General features: G+C 29.9%; 3 protein-coding genes across 3 annotated transcripts in view; 2 read left to right on the top strand and 1 right to left on the bottom strand.

Moving 5' to 3' along the window:
- LOC111638008 (dynamin-binding protein-like) overlaps nucleotides 1-5046 on the bottom strand; it is a 38878-nt gene extending 33832 nt beyond the window's left edge. Inside the window, exons 1-2 of the mRNA XM_023383633.1 lie at nucleotides 4661-5046; nucleotides 1897-2169 (exon numbers count right to left, since the gene is read on the bottom strand). Coding sequence (XP_023239401.1) covers nucleotides 1897-2169; nucleotides 4661-4667 — 280 coding nt within the window. The 5' untranslated portion in view covers nucleotides 4668-5046. The remainder of the gene's footprint in view (nucleotides 1-1896; nucleotides 2170-4660) is intronic.
- A 762-nt stretch (nucleotides 5047-5808) lies between these two features.
- Nucleotides 5809-20509, top strand: LOC111638007 (kinesin-like protein KIF21A). The gene is made up of 5 exons (XM_023383632.1): nucleotides 5809-5821; nucleotides 19527-19699; nucleotides 19756-19939; nucleotides 20104-20395; nucleotides 20460-20509. Exons 1-4 carry the CDS (start codon nucleotides 5809-5811, stop codon nucleotides 20355-20357), a joined length of 624 nt encoding a protein of 207 aa, XP_023239400.1. The 3' UTR covers nucleotides 20358-20395; nucleotides 20460-20509.
- A 206-nt stretch (nucleotides 20510-20715) lies between these two features.
- LOC111638006 (kinesin-like protein KIF21A) lies at nucleotides 20716-22087 on the top strand. The gene is made up of 5 exons (XM_023383631.1): nucleotides 20716-20826; nucleotides 20988-21067; nucleotides 21140-21196; nucleotides 21503-21595; nucleotides 21986-22087. The coding sequence occupies exons 1-5, from the start codon at nucleotides 20748-20750 to the stop codon at nucleotides 22085-22087; spliced, it is 411 nt and encodes a 136-aa protein (XP_023239399.1). The 5' UTR covers nucleotides 20716-20747.
- The last annotated feature ends 751 nt before the right edge of the window (nucleotides 22088-22838 follow it).

The raw sequence follows: 22838 nt of genomic DNA, 5'->3' as shown, positions 1-22838 counted from the left end.
CATTTTAATAATGTTATTTAAATTTGAAGTAATTGAAAATTTGCAGATTACATATTGAAGTCAGCATTTTTATTTTATTTTATTTCAAAATAAAAACTTTTGAAATAAAATTAATACTGTTAATTTCAAAAATGCGTTATAAGATATAATGTCAATTGGTAAAGATTTTTAATTTGTTATTATATAAATATATGTATACAGTAATTTTTTTTTCATTAATTAATGATAAAAATTGGAAATCCAATATTGTAAATAAGAAATAAACTTCATGTAGAACACAGTAGTTAAATATATACACAATTATTATGATTATAATGTCAAATAAAGAACTTATCACGCATTCAAATTAAATACTGTATATACAAATCAATAAACTTATTCTTGAAAAATGGCTTTTATCTTGAGTTTTAGAAATTTTAAATACTATAGTAACAATATTGATTTTAAAAAAAAAGTTATATCATAAACATAATTCAAAGAATTTGAACATTACATATTGTAGTTTACATATCATAACTGTTTACGATAATTAAAACTAAGAATCAAATTCATTCTTTTATGAATTTAAAGTAAATATTTTTATATTTAAGTTATACTTCAAGTTGATTGATAATTGAAAATAAAGTATTTGAATATTATCAAAATAATTGAAAATGGAATGCATATTTAAAATATTAAAAGTTATTTTGAAATTTTATTGTTTAAAAGTTAACAAATTAGAGACGTAGGAGTGTATTATGATACTAGATTTCCTTTTACAATGCATATGGAAAAGATAATTACAACTGCTATTAGAACTTTAGAAATGATTTTTAGAATTTTGAGACAATGTAAGGAAATAAAAGTACTAAAATCTTTGTATTCAACTCTTGTTTGTTTGAAGATTTTATTTGCGGTAGTGATCTGGAATACACAACTGATGACAATTGAACAGAGTAGAAATAGTTAATAACCATATCAAAAGATATTGTAGAAGGAAATTTATGTTAAATCAAGAAAAGGCTGAAATCTATTTTCCACCTTTAATAAACTTTGTAATTTCCAATGTATGCAATTTTTAACGTCTCTGTTACAATCTGAAATTGATGCTCCTGCTTTGTTAGAACAATTACATCTGCAAGTACCTGTGTCTACTGGGAACTTTTTAGATTCAAAATTCCTTTGTATAAATCTAATATTGCTGAAAATATGTGTTCATAATCTTGCAGTGCTCTATAATCACTCATAAAGTACAAAACATTTGAATTCAAGAAAAAAAAATGATAGTTGAGTTCTGTCTGTCAGTGTTATATAAAAATAAACTCACAAACTCTATAATCACTTTGGATAGCAACTAGATTTGTTCAGTTATAATGGTTTTGGCAGTCACTACAAGATATTTAATATTGAACATTAAAATTATTGTGAAAATTGTTCTTACAAATTCAATATGTTTGTACATTTTTCGATTTTTATGTTTTGTTATGTATTAAATTCACTTCAAATGTTGAACAGACCTGTATGTTAAACAGACCTGTAATTAAGGATTCCTGTAGGTTGATCTGGTAAATAAATAGTTTATTATAATAGCATAATATCATAAAATATAATTAATATAAAAATTAAAAAAAGCAAATTAAAGTAAGAAAAATTTTCATTAAAATATCTAACTTGTAAGCAAAATTTATTTTAAGAAAATAAGGAAATTTATTTAAAGGAAAAACTAAAATATTTACTTGTTTAAAAAATCTAAATTAGTTTTAGGATTGGAGGAAAGATATCAGTTTAAAGACCAGCTTTTTTCTTTATTAATGTATAATTTCCTTCATCTAAAATTTTAATTTATGATAAAAAGACAGCTAATAATGCACCATGCACCAATCCTAAATAAAACTAAAATAAATCACTTTTCAATACCTCTTTCAAAAGATAAATCTCCATCTTCTTGAGCTGAAAACTTATCTGTAGCAGCAAATAACTTCTCATTGAGAGAAATTGGGGAAACTTTTATTTCCATAACAAAACTAGAAGGAAAGCTTCCCTGCTGTCCGGATGATATTCCTTGTAACCAATGTTTATCAATCCTGTTCATAACATGTATAATTTGTCCAACTTGAATAGACAGTTCCCCTTCCAAATTTGTTTGAAAGTCATAAACAGCTTTCACCAAATAACCCTTTTCCATTTTGTCTAAAAATACACATAAGCATATTTTATAAATATATTAAAAATTTTTAACAAAATTACATATTGAAAGATATTTTATAATATTTACATTCTGAATATTTAGAATAATATTTTATATTTGTAAAACAATAAAAATAAAGATGATGAACAAGTAATATTTAAATTCATATAATAAACTGTTCTGATGTAAAAATAATTACTACTTTAATTTTTGATAAGAATTTTTTTATATTTAATTTCTAAACATTAAAAATAAATATTAAATAATTTGTATAGCAATTACAATTAAATGCAATAGAGAATAAATTTCAAAATTAAATGGATGAATTAATATCATAATATTATGACAATATATTTAAATAATTTTAAATTATAAAATTATTTGAATTCTTCTGTTTTATTAAAAATTTTCAATTGATTAATTTGAAAAATAAAAAATGCAGAATTTTTCTGTTATCAATAGAGCAGTTCCTGTTTAAATACAGTAATTATTTAAGGAAGTGATTGATGTCAAGAATATGAATATAAAACTATTCTTGCATGAACAACAAATCATTATCACAATATTTTAAAATAAAATTATAATGCATAAAATTATGATTTTATGCATTGTAATTTTAAATAAGTAAATCTATTTAAAATTGAAATTTTTACTATTATTCAATTCATTTATAATTAGATGGTAGTAATAAATAATTTTAGTCTTAGCATTTTACTTAAAACTATCATCAGTTTTAATTTTTTATTTAAAATTATATTGGCACACAGTAAATATACTCCCACAACTGCCATAAATGATCAGGCTAAATTTGGATATAATGATTATAAATTAAAAATGAATTTGGCACTAGAGTGAGGTGTTACGTGCCATCTTGTACTAAAATTAATAATTATAATATTTAATTAATTAATTTAGATTAAACTGGAAGAAAAGACTCAGCCCAAAACGGGACTCGAACCTACAACTCCTGCTTACCATGCAGATGGTTGCCAGTTACACTACTTGGACCTTTGGTCAGATCTCCTCTTATAATCATTATATCCAAATTTACCAGATCATTAATTTACCAGATAATTAGCCAGATCATTTACGGCAATTATGGGAGTATATTTGCTTATTATTGGGTTTCGATTGGTGTGTATATTGGCATACAGTCATTGAGCAACTCTTAATGACATCTGTTCTAGAAAGGATAATACAAAATTGTACAAAAACAGTGAAATTATTTATTAATTTTTATAACAAATTCCATTGAATTAATTTAAATAATCTTCAAACACTTAAAAATAACTGAATTCTATACAATTTTTTGATAAGTATATTTTTTTCCAATTTGTTTTCAAGTCATTTTTATATAATGAAATTTTAGAAATGAAATAATCTTGAAAGAAATCAAACATCAAAATATTTTATTACTTGTTCTTAAGTTGCACATAAACAGGATATAGACAATATTTATGAGAATAATACCTCATAGTTTATATATCTATATAAATTATTACTCAACAGTAAAGTACATAGAATAATTAATCTTTATACATAAATGTCATATTCATAAAATTAATATTAATTACTTTATTGCAATTTAAATCAATTACTTGAATAACAAAAATGCAAAAACTAGTGTCTTGAGTTCTAACATATAGTACAAATAAATGCTTTACCAGAAAGTTCAAACAGTTACATTAAATAGTATTAAATAACCATATGTGCCTACTGGCCTTATTGTTATAATTATCAGACTTATCACACATCTTTCCAATTTCTTTAATAAATGCTTAATATCCCAGAATGCGTTTTGGCTTTTTAACAACCCTCTTCGGCCAGATTTCGAGATATTAAGACTTAATAGAAATTGGAAATGTGATGACAAGTCTGATAATTATAACAATAAAGACAGTAGACTCATATGGTTATTTAATACTATTTAATAGATAACAGCTTATATCAAACGAAGTTACATTAAATCTTCTTCCATAGATACGCATCTCTGACGACTAACCAAAAGTACTCCGGGCAACGCGGCCGTTTAGACTCTCCAATATAACAGAATACAATTAAATTCTAACATTAGTAATAGTAACATTTGAATATTTTACGTGTATATTTTAAAACAATTCAATAAGAATATCATTATTTTTAATAAGAGAAAATGATTTTCCAAATATACAAACAGTTGTCAACATAAAATCTGTAATTGCTATTTTTAATAAAACATGCCAACAAGGACATTCTACTTACTTTAGCTTTAGGAGGTGATTTAATTAATGTAAAATTTACATAAATGTCTGTCACTATTTGTGTACAGTGAATGGGATGTTTTTAATAGTGTCATTGATACTATTAATAGTTATGAAGTAAAGATTGATGAAGGTTTTATTAAATGGATCATATTTATTAATAAATGAGATAAGAGTACGATCCCATCTCGTTATATTCTTAGCATTCTTTTAATAAAAGATAACGAATCAATAGAAGTGAAGCATGACTTACTTATCATTTAATAATCTTTCAGAAATTACATTCAAGTATTTTCACGTGACAGCTGCTTTCTTATCCTTAAAATCTCTTCTTCTTTATCTCGATTCATTTTAACTATACGAACTTCGTTTAAAAATACGGAAAAATCAAATATAAATGAAACATTGGTAAGTACGAAGGCAAAACATTTCGAGGTGGTACTGCCATCTGTCTATAAACATAATAAAAATTTAAGTGGTCGACCAATCGGCGTCGTTTTATTAAAATACTTTCGGCCGATCCACCAATAAGAAAGGTTAAATCTCGATGTTAACAAAGTCGCTCTTTAACCTAGACGTCACGTGATCGAAAAAATGTCGGCTGCTTTTTTTGTTTTTTTCATTTTGTATTTTTTGGTTTGTTGTTAAATTAATTTATCGGATAATGTTATTAATATACAATTGTTAAAATCAAGTATTAAAAACTCAAAAATTGTTATTATAGAGTCCATATGTAATTAATGAATTCAACAGTTCATAAATAAAACAATTAAATATTTAATTTCATTATTGTGTAAAATAATGTTTATAGTGTTTAATGTAATTCTATACATTTCTCGCTTGTATATAAATATACTCAAATGAATAAGAAGGTCAGCCATAAAACAGGACAGGACGAATCAGTGGAACTTAATTCCTGTTTTTTTCTTTTTATCATGCAAATTGTAATATAGTAAATGTTATATATATATATATATATATATATATTTGCGAAGTATTCAACTGTTTTTGCTTACGTGTTGATAGCATTGTAAGATAAATAAGATACTTTACATGAGAAAATTATTAACATAAGGAATAGCGTTGTAAGTAAGACAAGCGGAAGGAAAACACAGCTCAGATCTCATGGATGAGTGACATCGAAGAATGGTAGAATGTAAAACATATTGGAAAAATAAATTCCTTTCTTTTTTATCATGTGTACGCTCGACCTTTTGTTGATTTAACCTTGCTGATATCGGAGAAAAGCCAGATTATGTACAAAATAAAAGTTCTGTGTGTATGAAAGTATGCGCAATTCTCTTTAAATGAAAGCATGAAGATTATAATAATTTACAAGAATACTTTTAAAACATGGTTTTGTTACCAGTTTTGCTTTGACGAGCATTAATATATGGTAAAATGTCAGGCCGAGGTAGTTAAGGCGACAGCCTACTGCTCTGGGAGACCCTGAATCGAATCCGGGCGAGCAATCCCAGGAATTTTTCATAGATGGTCTGTCCAAGACATGTCAGTTCCTGCTCTTTTGCGGGCCTGGCCGAACCCACTACGGAAATAAAGGGGGAAAAAAGTCCTCTTAATGTCCGCAGGAAGGAAAGAGTCTTTAAAAAAAAAAAAAAAAAAAAAGAGTAAAACGCGATATTCGTAAAATACTGATATCCAAATTCTCATTTAGTAAAAAGAAAATAATTGAGGAAAATTGCTCCAGATCGAATTTCTAGAATAGTTTTATAAATATCTTAGAAGAAGCGTTAAAAAAAGTCAAACTAAGTTTTCCTCAATTCCATGTCTTCTTTGAACTTTTCTTAGAAGTTTGTAAGATATTTTCTGTCTTAAAAAACACAAAACGCATTAAAAAATCTCGCATAATTATAATAGAAATGAACCAGTAAAGAATTGACCTCTTAATCGGTTGAGCTAAATCTTTTTATAACGATAAAAGAAGTGTTTCGTGGAAGATTATGGCAATCACATACAGACATGAAAACTGTCAATTTACATACAATGCTAATTTTAGAAAACCGAGTTTTTAATATTTGTTAACTTATTCAACGTTGTAAATCTTATGCAAAGCAGTGGAATTATATAATTACTATAAAAATCCTCGGTTACTTTCTTATTTACGTAAGTTATAAACTAAAAACATTTCTTTCAGTTTAAGTAGACTTTGCTTTCCTAAATACTGGATCAGTTTATCTCAGAATATAACTTTCTGTTGTGAGGAAATAACATCTCTCCAATACTGCTCCATAATGTGATATTCTGTTTGATTTAATTAACCACCGAAGTGGTCAGCTTTGAAGTGGTGAAGTTTGGTCTCTATTCTGTCCTCCAACTCCATCGCGGATCCATCTTTCCAATCATTTTCATAAACTTTTTGCTTCAATTGATACTAAAATCTCTCAATCGGTCTCAGTTGCGAAACGTTTGGAACTTGGCTTCGGGGAGATGTATCGAATTCTGTGATAGTCCAACTTGACAACTGTATCATGAGCATAATAGACAGTGATCTTTTATAGCCAGAAGACATTCTACGTGAAGTAGTATTTCTTTAGGAATGGTACTAGCCATTTCTGAATGCATTCGTTGTCATACACTTCTTTGGTGATGAAGAGTTTGGTGATGACGGGACAAAAAGACCTGTGAACGTTCCTTTGAATTGATTGCCAGCCAAACCAAAAGCTTCAGCGAAACTTGGAGTGTTTTTTGAATTTGATTTCAGGATCTATATTTATCCCTTCTTTGATGAAATAGTGATTGTTACCAGCACATTCACTTCCATCAAAAAAGAAATAAGACTCGTGGTCCATAACTACATCGAGACTGATGCCTTCAAAACTTCATCACTCAGCTTCCGCAGAAGGGTTTTTTGAATAGTAAGTTGCTTCATCTTGTATTTTAGATCAGGCTTTCGCTCTTTGAGAGTCACTTGATCTTTCAAAATCCGGCGATCATGTCCTTATGAAATGTGAACGTCCTTTTTAATCGTCTCAGCGTTTGTTCAAGTTTCCTAAAGGATTTTTCCTCTAATTGGTTCCTTTTCCTTTCGGTCTTTACCCTCCTCTTTCGACCACATCCCGTTCTTTCTGCAACTGTTTTCATTGCTCTATCTTTGAAATTATGTTATACATTGTACACCGTGTTACTCTCATTGTAGCGAAATGTTTAACTGTGTAAAATTTTTTCATTTATGTTCGCGATTTTCAATATAAAATCTGTTAATCACATTTCTTCAATTGAATTCATTTAATCCTTCCATTTATAAAATAGAACGTTAAGTAAACTCTTCATAAATATAATCAAGAAAATTCTAGAAAGAACGCGTGCTATCTTGTGTCCATGTGTAATTATTCGAAAGTACCTAAAAATGCTATTGAAATTTGTACAGATTTTTAGAGTACACCACTCTCAGTGCAATCCTCAGAAAATAATATCAGTGGTGTTTTTTAAACCTACTGTCGATAGAAACAAACAATGCGCTGAAAGAAAGATTATTATTTTTTAAAAATATATAAAAATTCTATTTACAATCATGAAAAAATAATTTATAATTGAAAATATTCATTTTATATAAATTACTCTTTACAGCCCTTACTGCTGTATATAATAGAAGCGAAACAAACTTTCATTGGAAAGAATCGGATTTTCGGGTTTTTTCTTTTTTTAACTCTTTCAGCCTTGTCGGCACTAAGAGGGCTTCTTTAAGCAACCCATTATGGGTTTGGCCAGGCCCACAATGGGCAGGCCGGGTGATGAGAGACGGGGCCCGACATATCTGGACGGACTACCCCCCGAAAAAATCCTGAAGACTTTTCGAGCCGTCCGTATTCGGATTCCGGTCCCTCAGAGCGGTGGGATGCCACCTTGTCCGCTCGGCCATCCGGCCTTTGTTATGATAATTCATGTGAGATACCCGATGAAAATGGAGAAGATAATCTATTACGTGAATTTTAAAAACTTTAGCAACTAGTTACGTAACTTTCCAGGCAACTACATTTAAAATTACGTTGGCGCCATCTGTTACGAGATTTCGTTATAAAAAGCTTATTATTAATTATTATAAAATGGCAAAAAGCCTAATTTTGATGGCAGTGATGAGTTTTATTTAAAAATATAAATGCTAATATCGAATAAAATCTTTAACTCTGTCCCTTGTCGAGATATGACATGTGACCATCCCTATCTCCCCATTCCTGAACCTTTAATCACCAAAATTTAATAGCATCGATGCCGCTTATATACAAACTACCGTGCCAAACTTCCTTTCTTATTCTTTACCCCATCCTGAGATATTAAACGAAATAGACTCCAACACACGCATCCAAAGAATTTTTTCCTCTTTTTTAGGATTCGGAGCATCTCAAAATGTGGAGTAAATGTGGATTTGAAAAACATCCGGAACGTCAAATTTGACACGATTTCAATACTTTCCCTTAATATGTATACAAGAAAGCTGGAAAAGTAAAATGAGACAATTTACAAATCGTTTTTATCCAGCGGCGGACTGGGACATGATTGATTTGAGTCTGGCAACATCAAAATCACCGGCCCACTTTACTAATTAGTGTCGGATATCAATATTCCAAAAAATTGGGTAAAGAGATGGTAAAATAAAACGAAGTGAAAAGTATTTATATAATCAATTACATTTAAATACAACTAATAAATAATACTTGAAAATTTCAACAAACGGCATTTTTACTTTTTTTTTCTTTTCTTTTTACTCTTTCCGCCCTGTGGGTACTAAGAGGGCCTCTTAAAGCAGGCCCATTATGGATTCGGCCAGGTCCACAATGGGGCGACCGGGTGGTGAGGGATGGGGCCCGACATATCCGAATGGACCACCCCCAAAAGAGTCCTGGGGATTCTTTGACCCGTCCAGATTCGATCCCAGGTCCCCCAGAGCGATGGGCTACCTCCTTGACCGCTCGGCCATCCGGCTGTCTGGCATTTTTACGTATAGAGGAAAAGGTAGTATTATGGAACCACTCCATTTCGAACTGATAATAAAGGCGAACTGTAGCGGATTGTGTCTGTACTGCACTAGGCAGACATCCATAGCAAGGGGAAAACCCGTTTCATTTCAGTTAAACGGTTATCCGTAGTGAATCAGCATATTTATGTTTTTCAAAATTCGAATGTTTTTAATGATAAGTGAATTTAATTATTTCTAAAATATAAATCGTGTAGTTGTAGGTTCACTAGTGCATGTATTCCGTTCCAGAGACTTAGGGGTACAGTACATATTAATTTGTGTGATGTTCACGTTTTTTAAAATTTGGTCTTGACAGACATAAGTTAATTCAAGATGGCGATGCCATTGGTGCTTTTAATATGGAACCCAACTCCTCTGGGAACCCAACTTCTCCGAACTCTCTCTTTGCAAGCAGACATTTGTCCGGAGCAATTTGTGAAAAAGACATTAGGAAGAAAGCCAATTCTTCCTGAGAATATCGAAAAAGAGCTGCTGGAATATATATTGTTGATGGAAGTCATATTTTTCTATTATAAAAGCATTTTTTCGATAAAATACATTGGATTAAATAATTTTGTAATTATTTAACATTCTTTGTACTTTCCTATTTGTTTTAGAATACATTAAAGCATTTTTTGAAAACATACATTAAGGTTCCATATTACCACCCGGTTTTCCCTAAGCCTACTTTCTGACTTTTTGTACGAAAGCCTTCAAAAACCATACTTATGGTTACACTAGCGAAAAATCCAATTAGGAACATTTAGTTTAATAGTTACAGTACTTTTCGCACAAAAAATGTGGGTGTAGTTATGATACCTTGTTTACAATTCACTAAAATGAAATGGGGTTCCAAATACCACCTTCTCCTCTACAATTTTTAACAGTATCGGCCTATTTTGACACCGCTCTTTTTGGCATTTGCCAGAACTGCCCTAAGACCAGTCCGTCTCTGTTTTTATCTAATAGTTATAAAAAAGATATCAATGGAGCAGATTTTACGTATAAATTGCTTACATTATCAAAAATGATTTTCAATAATGTACTGTACAAGCAAAAGATAGCGAGAGTACAGGAAGGTTACTCATCGAAAGACATGCAGAAGATTCTCCCAAATTTCAATATTTCACTGAAAACCTTGCTTACGCTTCCGTTTACAGTGGTAAGTGCTGAAAGATTCTTAAAGTTGAAAATAATAATAATAACAGTAATTTTATTTAAATTCAAAATGTACTAAAGCAAGTTTATTGGGAGTATTTCTACTTTCAACTAAACATGATAAAAGAAAAATTTGTTGAGGAATGAAGTCCCATGTGGAACATTGTTGAGCAAATAAAATCATCGTTTCTCTCTAGTTAATTCAATTCTGTATTATTTTTCCCTTTTAATTTTTGGTTTTTTTTCGCCTTGTGGCATTAAGATCTTTTTCCCATTCCCTTTGATTAGGCCAAGACTGCGGAGACGACCAGGTAGTGAAGAAGGGAGCAGAAATATCCGAGATATAACTTCCATGAAAAATTTATGGAACGTTGCTCGGCTGAATTCGATTTCAGATCTCCAGAGCGGAAGGCTGACACCTTAACCTCCACAGGATTACCTTAAATCAATTTATTATTCTGAAAAATCAGTATAAGTAGCATATTCGTGAAAATTTTAAAGCTATGATTTATAATTTCTTTTAAAATAATCTTTATAAAAATATATGAGCGCAGATTTAATATTTATGTCCATTATAAAATTAAAACAAAGATTTATTATAATTCTCTATACGGTTGATTAATTTTTATTCTTTATGAGACTTTCATATAAGTTTTAAGTTCTCATATATCGTAAAATTATAAAGAAATCAATAAAATGTATTTATTTTTTTAGTATCATCAGTTTAAAGAAAATTTATAGCCCTATTATTTCTTAAGTTATTGAAGATTTTATACATTTATTTTCATTTTTATTTTAAAAATAAAAATAAAGCTATATATATATATATTATATTGATCTATAAAGTTAAATAACATTTCTCATCTAAAAATGACGGAAGTTATTTATTTATTTATCTTTTTTTAACCCGTTATTTCAGTTTTTATTACCGATATATCTTTATCTTGTAGCCATTGACAAATGTTGTATAGGGTTGTAGCGCGGGAACTCAAAGGTGCATCAAATGGTTCTATCATCTTAATGTATTTTTATAGAAATAGAGTTTTTGAAATAGTAATATTGATGTTTAGAAACTGCGAGATTCATCATATCGGGAATGCCGGTCGTAAATCATAACTTTCAATATTAGCGGAAATAGTCTCGATTTATCACCCCTGACATAAGAGATTTCTGTACGGATAATTATAATTAATATAAATTTTTATCGTGTAGAGTATTTGCATTCAAAATTTTTATAAAGACCCATTTTAATATGCAAATTGAATTGTAAATAAATTACTACGGTGTGTTTTCTGCTTTTTTTTTTGCTCTTTTCGCCCTGTAGATATTAATTTGGCCTTTTTAATCATACTTATTGTGGGTTCGGGCAGGCCCGCAATGAGAGCGGCTGGTTGGTGAGAAAGATGAGCCCCATGAAAAATTCTTAAGATTGCACGGATTCAATCCCGGGTCCCTCAGAACGGTAGGCTGATAATTTAACTGTCTCGGTCATCCTGCCGCAAAATATAATAAGTAATCTCTATGTCTAATATAATCTCATATATAGTAACCTTTAACATTTTAACAAATTAAAAATGTTTCTTTGTCTGCAATAATCATTCCTCGAATCTGTTCAGGGATAGCAATTACAAATCTTCAAAATTTATTGTAATTGTTAAATCGTTATTCTCATTAGAATTTTGTTTCCGAATTCAAAACGCCCACCAGTGGCCGAATGGATGAAATCACTGAGTACTGGTTTGTCGTGGGTTTACGCCTGGCAAACGGGCTGGTCACATGAAATTTTCCGGGATTTCTTCACCTTTGTAACACCTAAATAAGAGCCAGTTTCCGATAAAAGTCCTACCCGGAGGTATCCTCCTCGGCAGATTGCCCACGAATCACATTGCCATAACCAAAATAAACTAAACCAAACCAAACTGACGGGCGAATGGTCTAGCGGTCAAGATGACAGCCAATGGCAGTTCTGGGGGATCCAGGATAGAATCCGAACGGGTCAAAAAATCCCCAAGAATTTTTCGGGGGTGATCCGACCGGATATGTCGGGCCCCCGACCCTCAGCACCCAGCCGCCTCATTGTAGGCTTGGCCGAACCCAAAATGGGCTTGCTAAAAGAGATCTTCTTAGTGCCCATAGTACGGAAAAAATTAAAAAAAAAAAAACCAAACCGAATTCGGAACTGCAATAAAATTCCCGTACTGGTGGGGAAGTGGATAATCCGTTTCCGACTCCAAAACAAAACTTTTTTTTAAACCTTTTTAGCTATATTTTATACATAAAAATGCCTATAAAGGCAATATATTATTATATAATTATATCATCTATATCTATATACATTCTATATATATATATTAAAAGCAAAATGTGCTGTCACTGCCAACGGATACCGAAACCATCACCTTACAAAAAAGTGCTATAAATAGAGAATCAACTCTGCCTGGATGAAATATAACCAAATCAATCAAGACGGACGAGTACTTTATTCACACTTTCCGAAATATTTTGTTTCAATTGCTTTGAATTCAATTTTAACTTAAATTAAAATTAATTAATTAATAAAATCAAAATTTTAAATTTTACTTTTAGTTTCAGTTTTGGTGTAAAAAGTAGAGTTTTAGTTATCATTTTATTACATTTACTTATCCAATTGTTATATATAACAGCCGGAAAAGTAAAAAATTGCTATACTTTCCCGCTGTTTATATAAAAGAGGAAAAGTATGGTGATCGGTCAAAAAATGACCCCAAGATTTTCTCATTTTTGGACTTAGGATACCTTGAAACATTGAGAAATGCAAAAAATTCGGGGGGGGGGGATATTTTCTGTATGTTTGGATGTTAGTGTATGTGGGGGAGGCGCACGACTTTGTTCACCCTCTTTCAATCTTTATAACTCTTGTGTTTTTTGTCGAAAATTTCTGAAACTTTGCAGGGAGGTTTGTATATTAGGGGGAATAGTACTATTTAATTTTGGTGATTAAAGGTCGACGGGGTGGAGAGATAAAGGGGTGTCATAATTCGAGTATGATCGGACTTCGTGACGATTTTAGTCGTTATTAGCATTTACAATATCTTTATAACAATAGTCTCTACACTCAAAATTAAGCCTTTTTGCCAGTTTATAATAATTTAAAATATTTAAAAATTTTAAATAAAATATCATAACAGATGGCACCACACATGCGGGTTTAGCTATTGCCGGAAAAGTTAAGCAACTCGTTGATGAATTAAATACGATTTTTAGAAGAAAAAAAATTTGATTAAATTTTCATTAAATCGAATATTAAAATCATATTAAAATTAACCCACCAGTAGCTGACTGGATAACACTACTAGTGATTTGTTGTGGGTTCGTGCCTGGCCATCGGGATGACCACGTGGAGTTCTCGGANATGGGGGGGGGGGGTAATTTCTGTATGTGTGGGGAACACGATTTTGTTCGCCCTGTTTGAAGCTTAATAACGCCTGTGCTTTTTGTCGAAGTTTTCTGAAATTTTGCAGGGATGTTTGTTTATTAGGACGGTTGATGCCATTAAATTTTGGTGATTTTGGTGAAAAAGGTTGAGGAGACGGGGAGATAATGGGGGTCGTGTATCTCGAGTAAGGTCGGACTTAATGACGATTTTACTCGTTATTAGCATTTACAATTTTGTTTTATAAAACTTATCTCTATCCTCAAAATTAAGCCAATTATATATTTTGCCATTTTATAATAGTTAAAAGTATAAAAAGTTTTTAAAATAAAATATCAAAACAGATGGCGTCACCAAAATTTTAAATATTGCCGGGAAAGTTGAGCAACTCGTTTCTGGTTTTTAGTTCTTATTAACTGGCTATTAACCGATAAACGGCAATACTATCTTACCCGAATATTTGAATAACAACGTCATCGATGATTCGTCGTGACGTCTAATGACGCCAGGCGATCACGACGCCACTAACTTCCGAATTGGTAGTCCGTTGATTGGTCGGGCCGTCGATTTTCTTTAACACAGGAAGTATATGCAGTGGCGGCCTTAGAGTTATTTATTTATTTATCTTTTTTTAACCCGTTATTTCAGTTTTTATTACCGATATATCTTTATCTTGTAGCCATTGACAAATGTTGTATAGGGTTGTAGCGCGGGAACTCAAAGGTGCATCAAATGGTTCTATCATCTTAATGTATTTTTATAGAAATAGAGTTTTTGAAATAGTAATATTGATGTTTAGAAACTGCGAGATTCATCATATCGGGAATGCCGGTNGGCGAGCAGGGCAATCGCCCGGGGCCTCGCTCTTGGAGGGGCCTCGCGCAACAACCAAGTAGAAAAAAGTTGATATTTAAAACTTTTTATTTTATCCTTGGCTATTAGTTATAACAATAAAATAAATTTAATTTATAGTACAGTATATATTAATATTAATAAGTGCCTACTATTTCAATTCACATACTTTGCACAAAGGACAAGGGCCTCGCAAAGATCTGCCGCCCAGAGCCTCGCAATGGATAAGGCCGCCGCTGAGTATATGAAGAATATATGTGCATAAAGAATAAAATTTAAAATACTGTATATGTTTTTAATTTATCAACTTACAGAACCTATAAGATACAATTTTAAAAGTTTCATTTTATATTAAAAAATAAAAACGAAATTTGTTTTTTATTTTTCATATTGCATACAGTATCTATTTTATGTTAAATAATATTGTAAAATTTTTTTAATCATACATAAATTCAGTTATGGCTGTTTAAAATATGATTTTAAAATAGTAAAATTTAATTTTAAGTGGAATTGATTCAAAATTTTCATTAATTGTTAAATTCCGCTTTCCTTCATTCTGAAAATATTGCATATGTACTGTATAACATTTCCTATTAATTTAAAATAATAGATAAAAAGATCATTCGTAAACATGAATAAATCTTCAGATTTTATCTAGATTTTCTATTCAAAATCATAAAGGAAACGTTTTGTGTTAAACAGGAACTTTCTAATCGAATTGTACTTTTTGGATTCAAGAGCAAATCTGAAACCATTACTAAGTTAACGCCAATTTTTTCCAGTTTGCTTAGGCCCTAAGCTATAGAAATATAATGCGAGGTCCTACGTTGCAGTTGTTTATCTTATGGCCCTGCTCATACGCAACTACTATAACCTAATACTATAATTGTATATGCCGAAATTTGTATTGTAATTGTATATATTGATAGAAATTTGTATTGCAAACTGGAAAAAATTGGCGTTAACTTAGTAATGGTTTCAGATTTGCTCTTGAATCCATAAAGTACAATTCGATTAGAAAGTTCCTGTTTAATACAAAACGTTTTCTTTATGATTTTGAATAGAAAATCTAGATAAAATCTGGAGATTTATTCAAGTTAAACAAGATCTATTGCAAAGCATGCAAAAGCAGATCAAATGAATTAGGTTGTGGATACATCAATATGAAAGAAATTAGAAAAAAAATGTCTTTAAATCCTCGAAAATGGAGAAATGATTTCAAAATGTCAAAATTCTATCTATAATATAAAGCAATTGAAAATTGAATATTCAGGTTTTCACAAACGTTTCAGATTAATGTTTTAAACTATAATTTATATCCCTAAAATAAAGTTAATTTTGATAAAACATAATAAATTATACTATGAAAATATTACGATGATAATCAGAAATATCAGAATCATGTAAAGTAAAATTTGTAAAATAATGATAATAAATTTCTACTATTGCTGATAGTTTTTGTATTATTTTAAAAATTTATAATGAGCATAAATCTGTATTTTTGTTTAATTTTTTGAAAATTTATTTCCGTTTTTTCTCCAGATAAGAGAAACTCGAATTGTAAGTTATTTATAGGATAAAACAAGCTAACGAGGAAGAAAATTGTTATTTCCTTATTTATTCTAAGAATACTGAAATAAAAAAGTTAATAAGATTAATAAGAAATATGTAAAATTGTAATTTTGATAATGATTAAATTACTGTATAATTATTCTATAAGAAAATAAAAATACTGTATATCCGAATTTCATCGGATAATCGCACTATATAAAATTATATGTAACGTAGAATATTCAATATTTAATTNTTGTTTTAGGATACATTAAAGCATTTTTTGAAAACATACATTAAGGTTCCATATTACCACCCGGTTTTCCCTAAGCCTACTTTCTGACTTTTTGTACGAAAGCCTTCAAAAACCATACTTATGGTTACACTAGCGAAAAATCCAATTAGGAACATTTAGTTTAATAGTTACAGTACTTTTCGCACAAAAAATGTGGGTGTAGTTATGATACCTTGTTTACAATTCACTAAAATGAAATGGGGTTCCAAATACCACCTTCTCCTCTACAATTTTTAACAGTATCGGCCTATTTTGACACCGCTCTTTTTGGCATTTGCCAGAACTGCCCTAAGACCAGTCCGTCTCTGTTTTTATCTAATAGTTATAAAAAAGATATCAATGGAGCAGATTTTACGTATAAATTGCTTACATTATCAAAAATGATTTTCAATAATGTACTGTACAAGCAAAAGATAGCGAGAGTACAGGAAGGTTACTCATCGAAAGACATGCAGAAGATTCTCCCAAATTTCAATATTTCACTGAAAACCTTGCTTACGCTTCCGTTTACAGTGGTAAGTGCTGAAAGATTCTTAAAGTTGAAAATAATAATAATAACAGTAATTTTATTTAAATTCAAAATGTACTAAAGCAAGTTTATTGGGAGTATTTCTACTTTCAACTAAACATGATAAAAGAAAAATTTGTTGAGGAATGAAGTCCCATGTGGAACATTGTTGAGCAAATAAAATCATCGTTTCTCTCTAGTTAATTCAATTCTGTATTATTTTTCCCTTTTAATTTTTGGTTTTTTTTCGCCTTGTGGCATTAAGATCTTTTTCCCATTCCCTTTGATTAGGCCAAGACTGCGGAGACGACCAGGTAGTGAAGAAGGGAGCAGAAATATCCGAGATATAACTTCCATGAAAAATTTATGGAACGTTGCTCGGCTGAATTCGATTTCAGATCTCCAGAGCGGAAGGCTGACACCTTAACCTCCACAGGATTACCTTAAATCAATTTATTATTCTGAAAAATCAGTATAAGTAGCATATTCGTGAAAATTTTAAAGCTATGATTTATAATTTCTTTTAAAATAATCTTTATAAAAATAGAAACTAATATAATGAGATAAAATCAAATTTTATGTTTTAAAAATAGCCTGTTTAAATGGTCTATATAATAAAATGTTATTGTGTCTTTACTATATTTTAAAATATATTTTTATCAACAAAAATTAGATTTTCTAAAAGTTTATTTTTATAATCAATATTAACCTACTTTAAATAGTTATCATTTTAGTTGAAATATTTTAATTCTATGATAATTATGCAAGTAATAAAATTGGACATTTGAAACTATTGAAAATTATCTTTTGTAGTCACATTATCTGATTCTGAAGTTCATTTAGAAAGTTCAAATTTCATAGCCTCTTAAAGTCCATATTCTGAAAATCCAAAACACTATAGATTCTATTTTTTTTCTTTTAGTTAATATAGGAATTTAATATATGTTTTAAAAATTTTATTTGTCATCTGTAGAATTCGCCCTCAGATTGCACACGAGGTCAACATTTGTCGGATATGTACGTCTTAATTATATCGAGATAGCTAAATTTCGACTATTTAATAATTAAACAATGTCAACCGACACTTGCGTACGTGTCGCTGTCAGGTGAGTAAATTTCAAATTTAAAATTTTAAAATACGTCACAATACTTCCGATAGATTTACATACACGCTTGTTTTCGACTGCATAAAATCGTGTAGAACTATGCTTTTTAAGTGTTGTTACGTGTTCGAAAGCAAATAATAAGATAATCTACATTATCTTTAGTACTATATCGAGTGGAATTGTATAAGAAAAATAATTGGCGCAGAAGAGATAAAAATTAAATATTGCAGACGTAATAATAGCTTGACTGCATCGATTTTTCGTAGAAGTACATTCTCCTCACCTTTTTCTCATCCGCGAGCATAAGGTAATTTTTAATGAGACAAAAAGTATATTTTTGTTCAGGAGAAGCCGTCTACCGTGATCCCGGGTATGAGTCATCTATTGAGCAAGTCGCTAAACTACGTTTCTCGTTAAACCGTTTCCTCTTTCGGGTTCACTGCCATTATGTGCGACCTTTTATCTTCCCCCCTCTGCGAATCCTTGCTTGAGTTGTTCACTTTGTCTCCTCGTCAGATGCGCCGCAAACTAAAAAAAAAAAAATTCTGCAATCCCTACTAATTATCGGGGAGTGTACTGTACATGTTTTGCCTATTCTATAAGAAAATAAAAATACTGTATATCCGAATTTCATCGGATAATCGCACTATATAAAATTATATGTAACGTAGAATATTCAATATTTAATTAAATTATTAAATTACTTGTAGATTGATATGGAAAAATTCCATTAAATTATTATTTTTATTATTATTACAGTCGAACCTCCAAATAACACCAGCTCCGAAGTATCAGTCACGTTTTATGTATCCATCAGCCGCCATTATATATAGATCTGACTGCATAATTAGTTTAAATGCAGTATAAAAGCTTGGTTTGGTTAAGCTGTGGCTATTTTAAGAGTTTAAATCATTTGAGAGAAATTTAGAAATGTTATTATTTTAATTCATAATTTTATTTTGGTATGTAAAAATTAACAATCGTCGCATCGCATCAGACCGCATCGTGACGCGAAGCGCTACGTCGCGATGTGATCCGAATCAATTTTGTCAAATTTACATCAAATAAGCTGTATTATAACAGATTTTTTAATATTTTTTTTTTTTTTTTTGAAAAGCTTCATTAATTTTAGTTTTAATAACATTAAAATGGTATATTTTTAATGTGTTTAGAGTTTTACGCCATTTACAATTTCTTGATGANAATTGTTATAAAATATAATATAAGATCACAGTTAATATATAAAATTTTTTTGTTTGTAGAAAAGTATACTGAAGATTTAGCTAAACTGACTTGTGAAATTTCTATAAAACAAAAATTAATAGAAGAATTAGAATTGAGTCAGCAGAGGCTTCAAACTTTACGCCAGAATTATGAAGAGAAGTTAATTCAGCTGCAAATGAAAATACGTGAAACAGAAATTGAGAGAGATAAAGTTTTAGACAGTTTGAAAAGTAAGTTTTTGCATGTTTATATAATATCACTGATCAGCGAATTGTGGGTGAAGATGGCACAGAACAGATTAATGATATGTTTCATGAAAATACAATGCTGCAGGCAGAAAATAACAATCTCAGGACAAGAATCAAAGCGCTCCAGGAGACTATAGAAAGGTTAACAGCTCGTAACACTGAACTTCTAGCTGAGAAAGCAAGTGGACAATGGATAGAACCTGGTACTCTTATTTTTACTCTGGCTAGTAGCTTACATAAGTCTTGCATTAGCATTGCAATTTTTATCAATTAACCAACTGAAATTATAAACAAAAAAATACAAAAATTTTGTTTTTCTCTTAATATTTAAAGATTTGCATAAAATTCAAAAGTTAACTATTTTTAGGTGATACAAATTCAAAATCTGAAATCACACAAATGATACAAGGTTACTTAAAAGAAATTGAAGAACTTAGGGCTAAACTAATGGAATCAGAAGAAACGTGTTCACAGTTAAGGAAACAAAGTCAAAGGCCTAAAACATTATTTCCATTGAGTCCTCATGCAGCAACTGTTGCAGTATCTGGCCAATATGCAATAACACCATATACTGATGGTAATGTAGATGATGTTCTAATGGAAGCAAAAACAGAAGTATAAAAACTAATTGAATGCTCAAAAACATTAAAAGAAAAAAGGTAATTTTTGAATAAAAATAATAATTTTTTTCAATTTCGATGATAATTTTTATAATCTTATTAGTGAAGAAGAAGAAAATGATGATAAATTAGAAGAAAATGAAGAAAAAGAGATAAAAGAAAATGATGATGATAGCTCATCAGATTCTGAAGCAGAAGAAACAGAAAAGTATACTGAAGATTTAGCTAAACTGACTTGTGAAATTTCTATAAAACAAAAATTAATAGAAGAATTAGAATTGAGTCAGCAGAGGCTTCAAACTTTACGCCAGAATTATGAAGAGAAGTTAATTCAGCTGCAAATGAAAANATCTACATAAAAATTCAGACTGGATCTGGAAAAACGTACACAATGGGAACTGGATTTGACGTGAATGTGATGCCCGAAGAAATAGGAATAATACCAAGAGCCATGCAACATTTATTTGATGGTATTAAACAGAGACAAGAGGAAGCTAAAGAAAAGGGAATGATACCACCTGAATTCAAAATTAATNTGGAAAAACGTACACAATGGGAACTGGATTTGACGTGAATGTGATGCCCGAAGAAATAGGAATAATACCAAGAGCCATGCAACATTTATTTGATGGTATTAAACAGAGACAAGAGGAAGCTAAAGAAAAGGGAATGATACCACCTGAATTCAAAATTAATGCTCAATTTATGGAGGTAATTATTTAAAATTTTAATTTTATATACCTGAAATTGAAATTTAACCTTTTATTTTGCTTCTTTTTTTAGCTATATAATGAAGAAATCTTAGATTTGTTAGACACTGCAAGAGATCCTGAACAAAAAGTGAGTGAGAATTTGTTTACATTATTCCAAAAATTATAATTGAAAACTATTCTGGGTTTGAAAGTTTAGATTTATTTATTGATTAACCTGCTGAAAATTTCCCATGCATTAAAGTCTAAATTAAATTCTTCACTAGTTCCACTTGTATTCACTTTTGATATGAAATGTAGTCATGCAAAAATTAAGACACACCCAATATTCTATGAAGCATGAGAAATTAGTGTTCTGGAAAATTTTTTCTTAACATTTGAACAATATAATAATTCATTTATATCATTTCATTTTCTATAATTATTCTAAATATAGGGGAAAAAGTCTCATATTAAAATCCACGAAGATGCAATTGGAGGAATTTATACTGTAGGTGTAATAACTCAGCCAGTAACAAGTGTAGAGGAGGTAAATTTTATCAAATATTTTTGTTCAGAGATATGAGCTTAGACTTCATAATTTAAAGTGTAACTTCTAAGGTGTCATCTGATTAAGCCAAGATAGATTTTACAATGTTTGTGTTTTGTTTTCTGTACTGGATAAAATGTGGAAGAAAATGTCAAAATCAAATGTATTAATTACTAACTCAAAAAACTAACTCATTAATTAAAAATCAAAAAAAGGTATTTTTATATCAGCTGTATCTTAATGCTGTCTATATTTAGTTTCATTCTCTACGGTGTTATAAAGTCATTAAATTGATAAATTACTAAGCTCATAATCTCATTTTCATTATAATAAATGTAATGGTACATCATATAATAAAGTAACTTGTAAAATAATTTAAACATCATGCAGACGAGGCGTTGTCTAAGGATGGGTGCTTTGTCTAGAACTACAGCAAGTACACAAATGAATTCTCAATCTTCGAGATCTCATGCTATATTTACANGAAAATGATGATAAATTAGAAGAAAATGAAGAAAAAGAGATAAAAGAAAATGATGATGATAGCTCATCAGATTCTGAAGCAGAAGAAACAGAAAAGTATACTGAAGATTTAGCTAAACTGACTTGTGAAATTTCTATAAAACAAAAATTAATAGAAGAATTAGAATTGAGTCAGCAGAGGCTTCAAACTTTACGCCAGAATTATGAAGAGAAGTTAATTCAGCTGCAAATGAAAATACGTGAAACAGAAATTGAGAGAGATAAAGTTTTAGACAGTTTGAAAAAAGTACAGAAACAAACATGAAAGACAAAGTATTAAAAGTGAAGAGTGATTATGAAAGAAAACTAGGTTCTATGCAAAGTGAATTAAAGAAATTACAAGCAGCTAAGAAAGAACATGCTCAATTAATGCGAAATCAATCTCAGTATGAACAGCAAGTTAAGCAATTAAGACAGGAAGTTTTGGACATGAAAAAGATGAAGGTTCAACTTTTAAATAAAATGAAAGAGGAATCGCAGCATCACAAATTAACAGAACAGCAGCGTGTCAGAGAAATTGCTAAGTTGAAGAAAGAAAGCAGAGTTAAAGAACAAAGTTATATTATTAAAGTTAATATAATTATGGCAAAATTACATTTAAAAAAATAAAATATACGGTTTAATTTTAATTTAAATGATTTAAATTAATTTTTGATTTTAATTTATGACATAATTTATTATTTAACTTTTAATTTATATAAGTCGCATACCTTAATTTAAT

This window comes from Centruroides sculpturatus, unplaced genomic scaffold, assembly GCF_000671375.1.
Source record: "Centruroides sculpturatus isolate CEXI.00-Female unplaced genomic scaffold, Cexi_2.0 scaffold1156, whole genome shotgun sequence".
Lineage (NCBI taxonomy): Eukaryota > Metazoa > Arthropoda > Arachnida > Scorpiones > Buthidae > Centruroides > Centruroides sculpturatus.
The sequence above is the reverse complement of the archived record's forward strand: the minus strand, read 5'-3'. Positions and strand labels throughout refer to the sequence as shown.

What these genes read in the sequence shown, in the direction of transcription:
- LOC111638007 (XM_023383632.1), top strand. An exon ending in CAGAAATTGAGAGAGATAAA is followed by an intron (nt 19,700 to 19,755) that starts GTTTTAGACAGT and finishes ATCACTGATCAG; the next exon opens with CGAATTGTGGGTGAAGATGG. An exon ending in TGGACAATGGATAGAACCTG is followed by an intron (nt 19,940 to 20,103) that starts GTACTCTTATTT and finishes AACTATTTTTAG; the next exon opens with GTGATACAAATTCAAAATCT.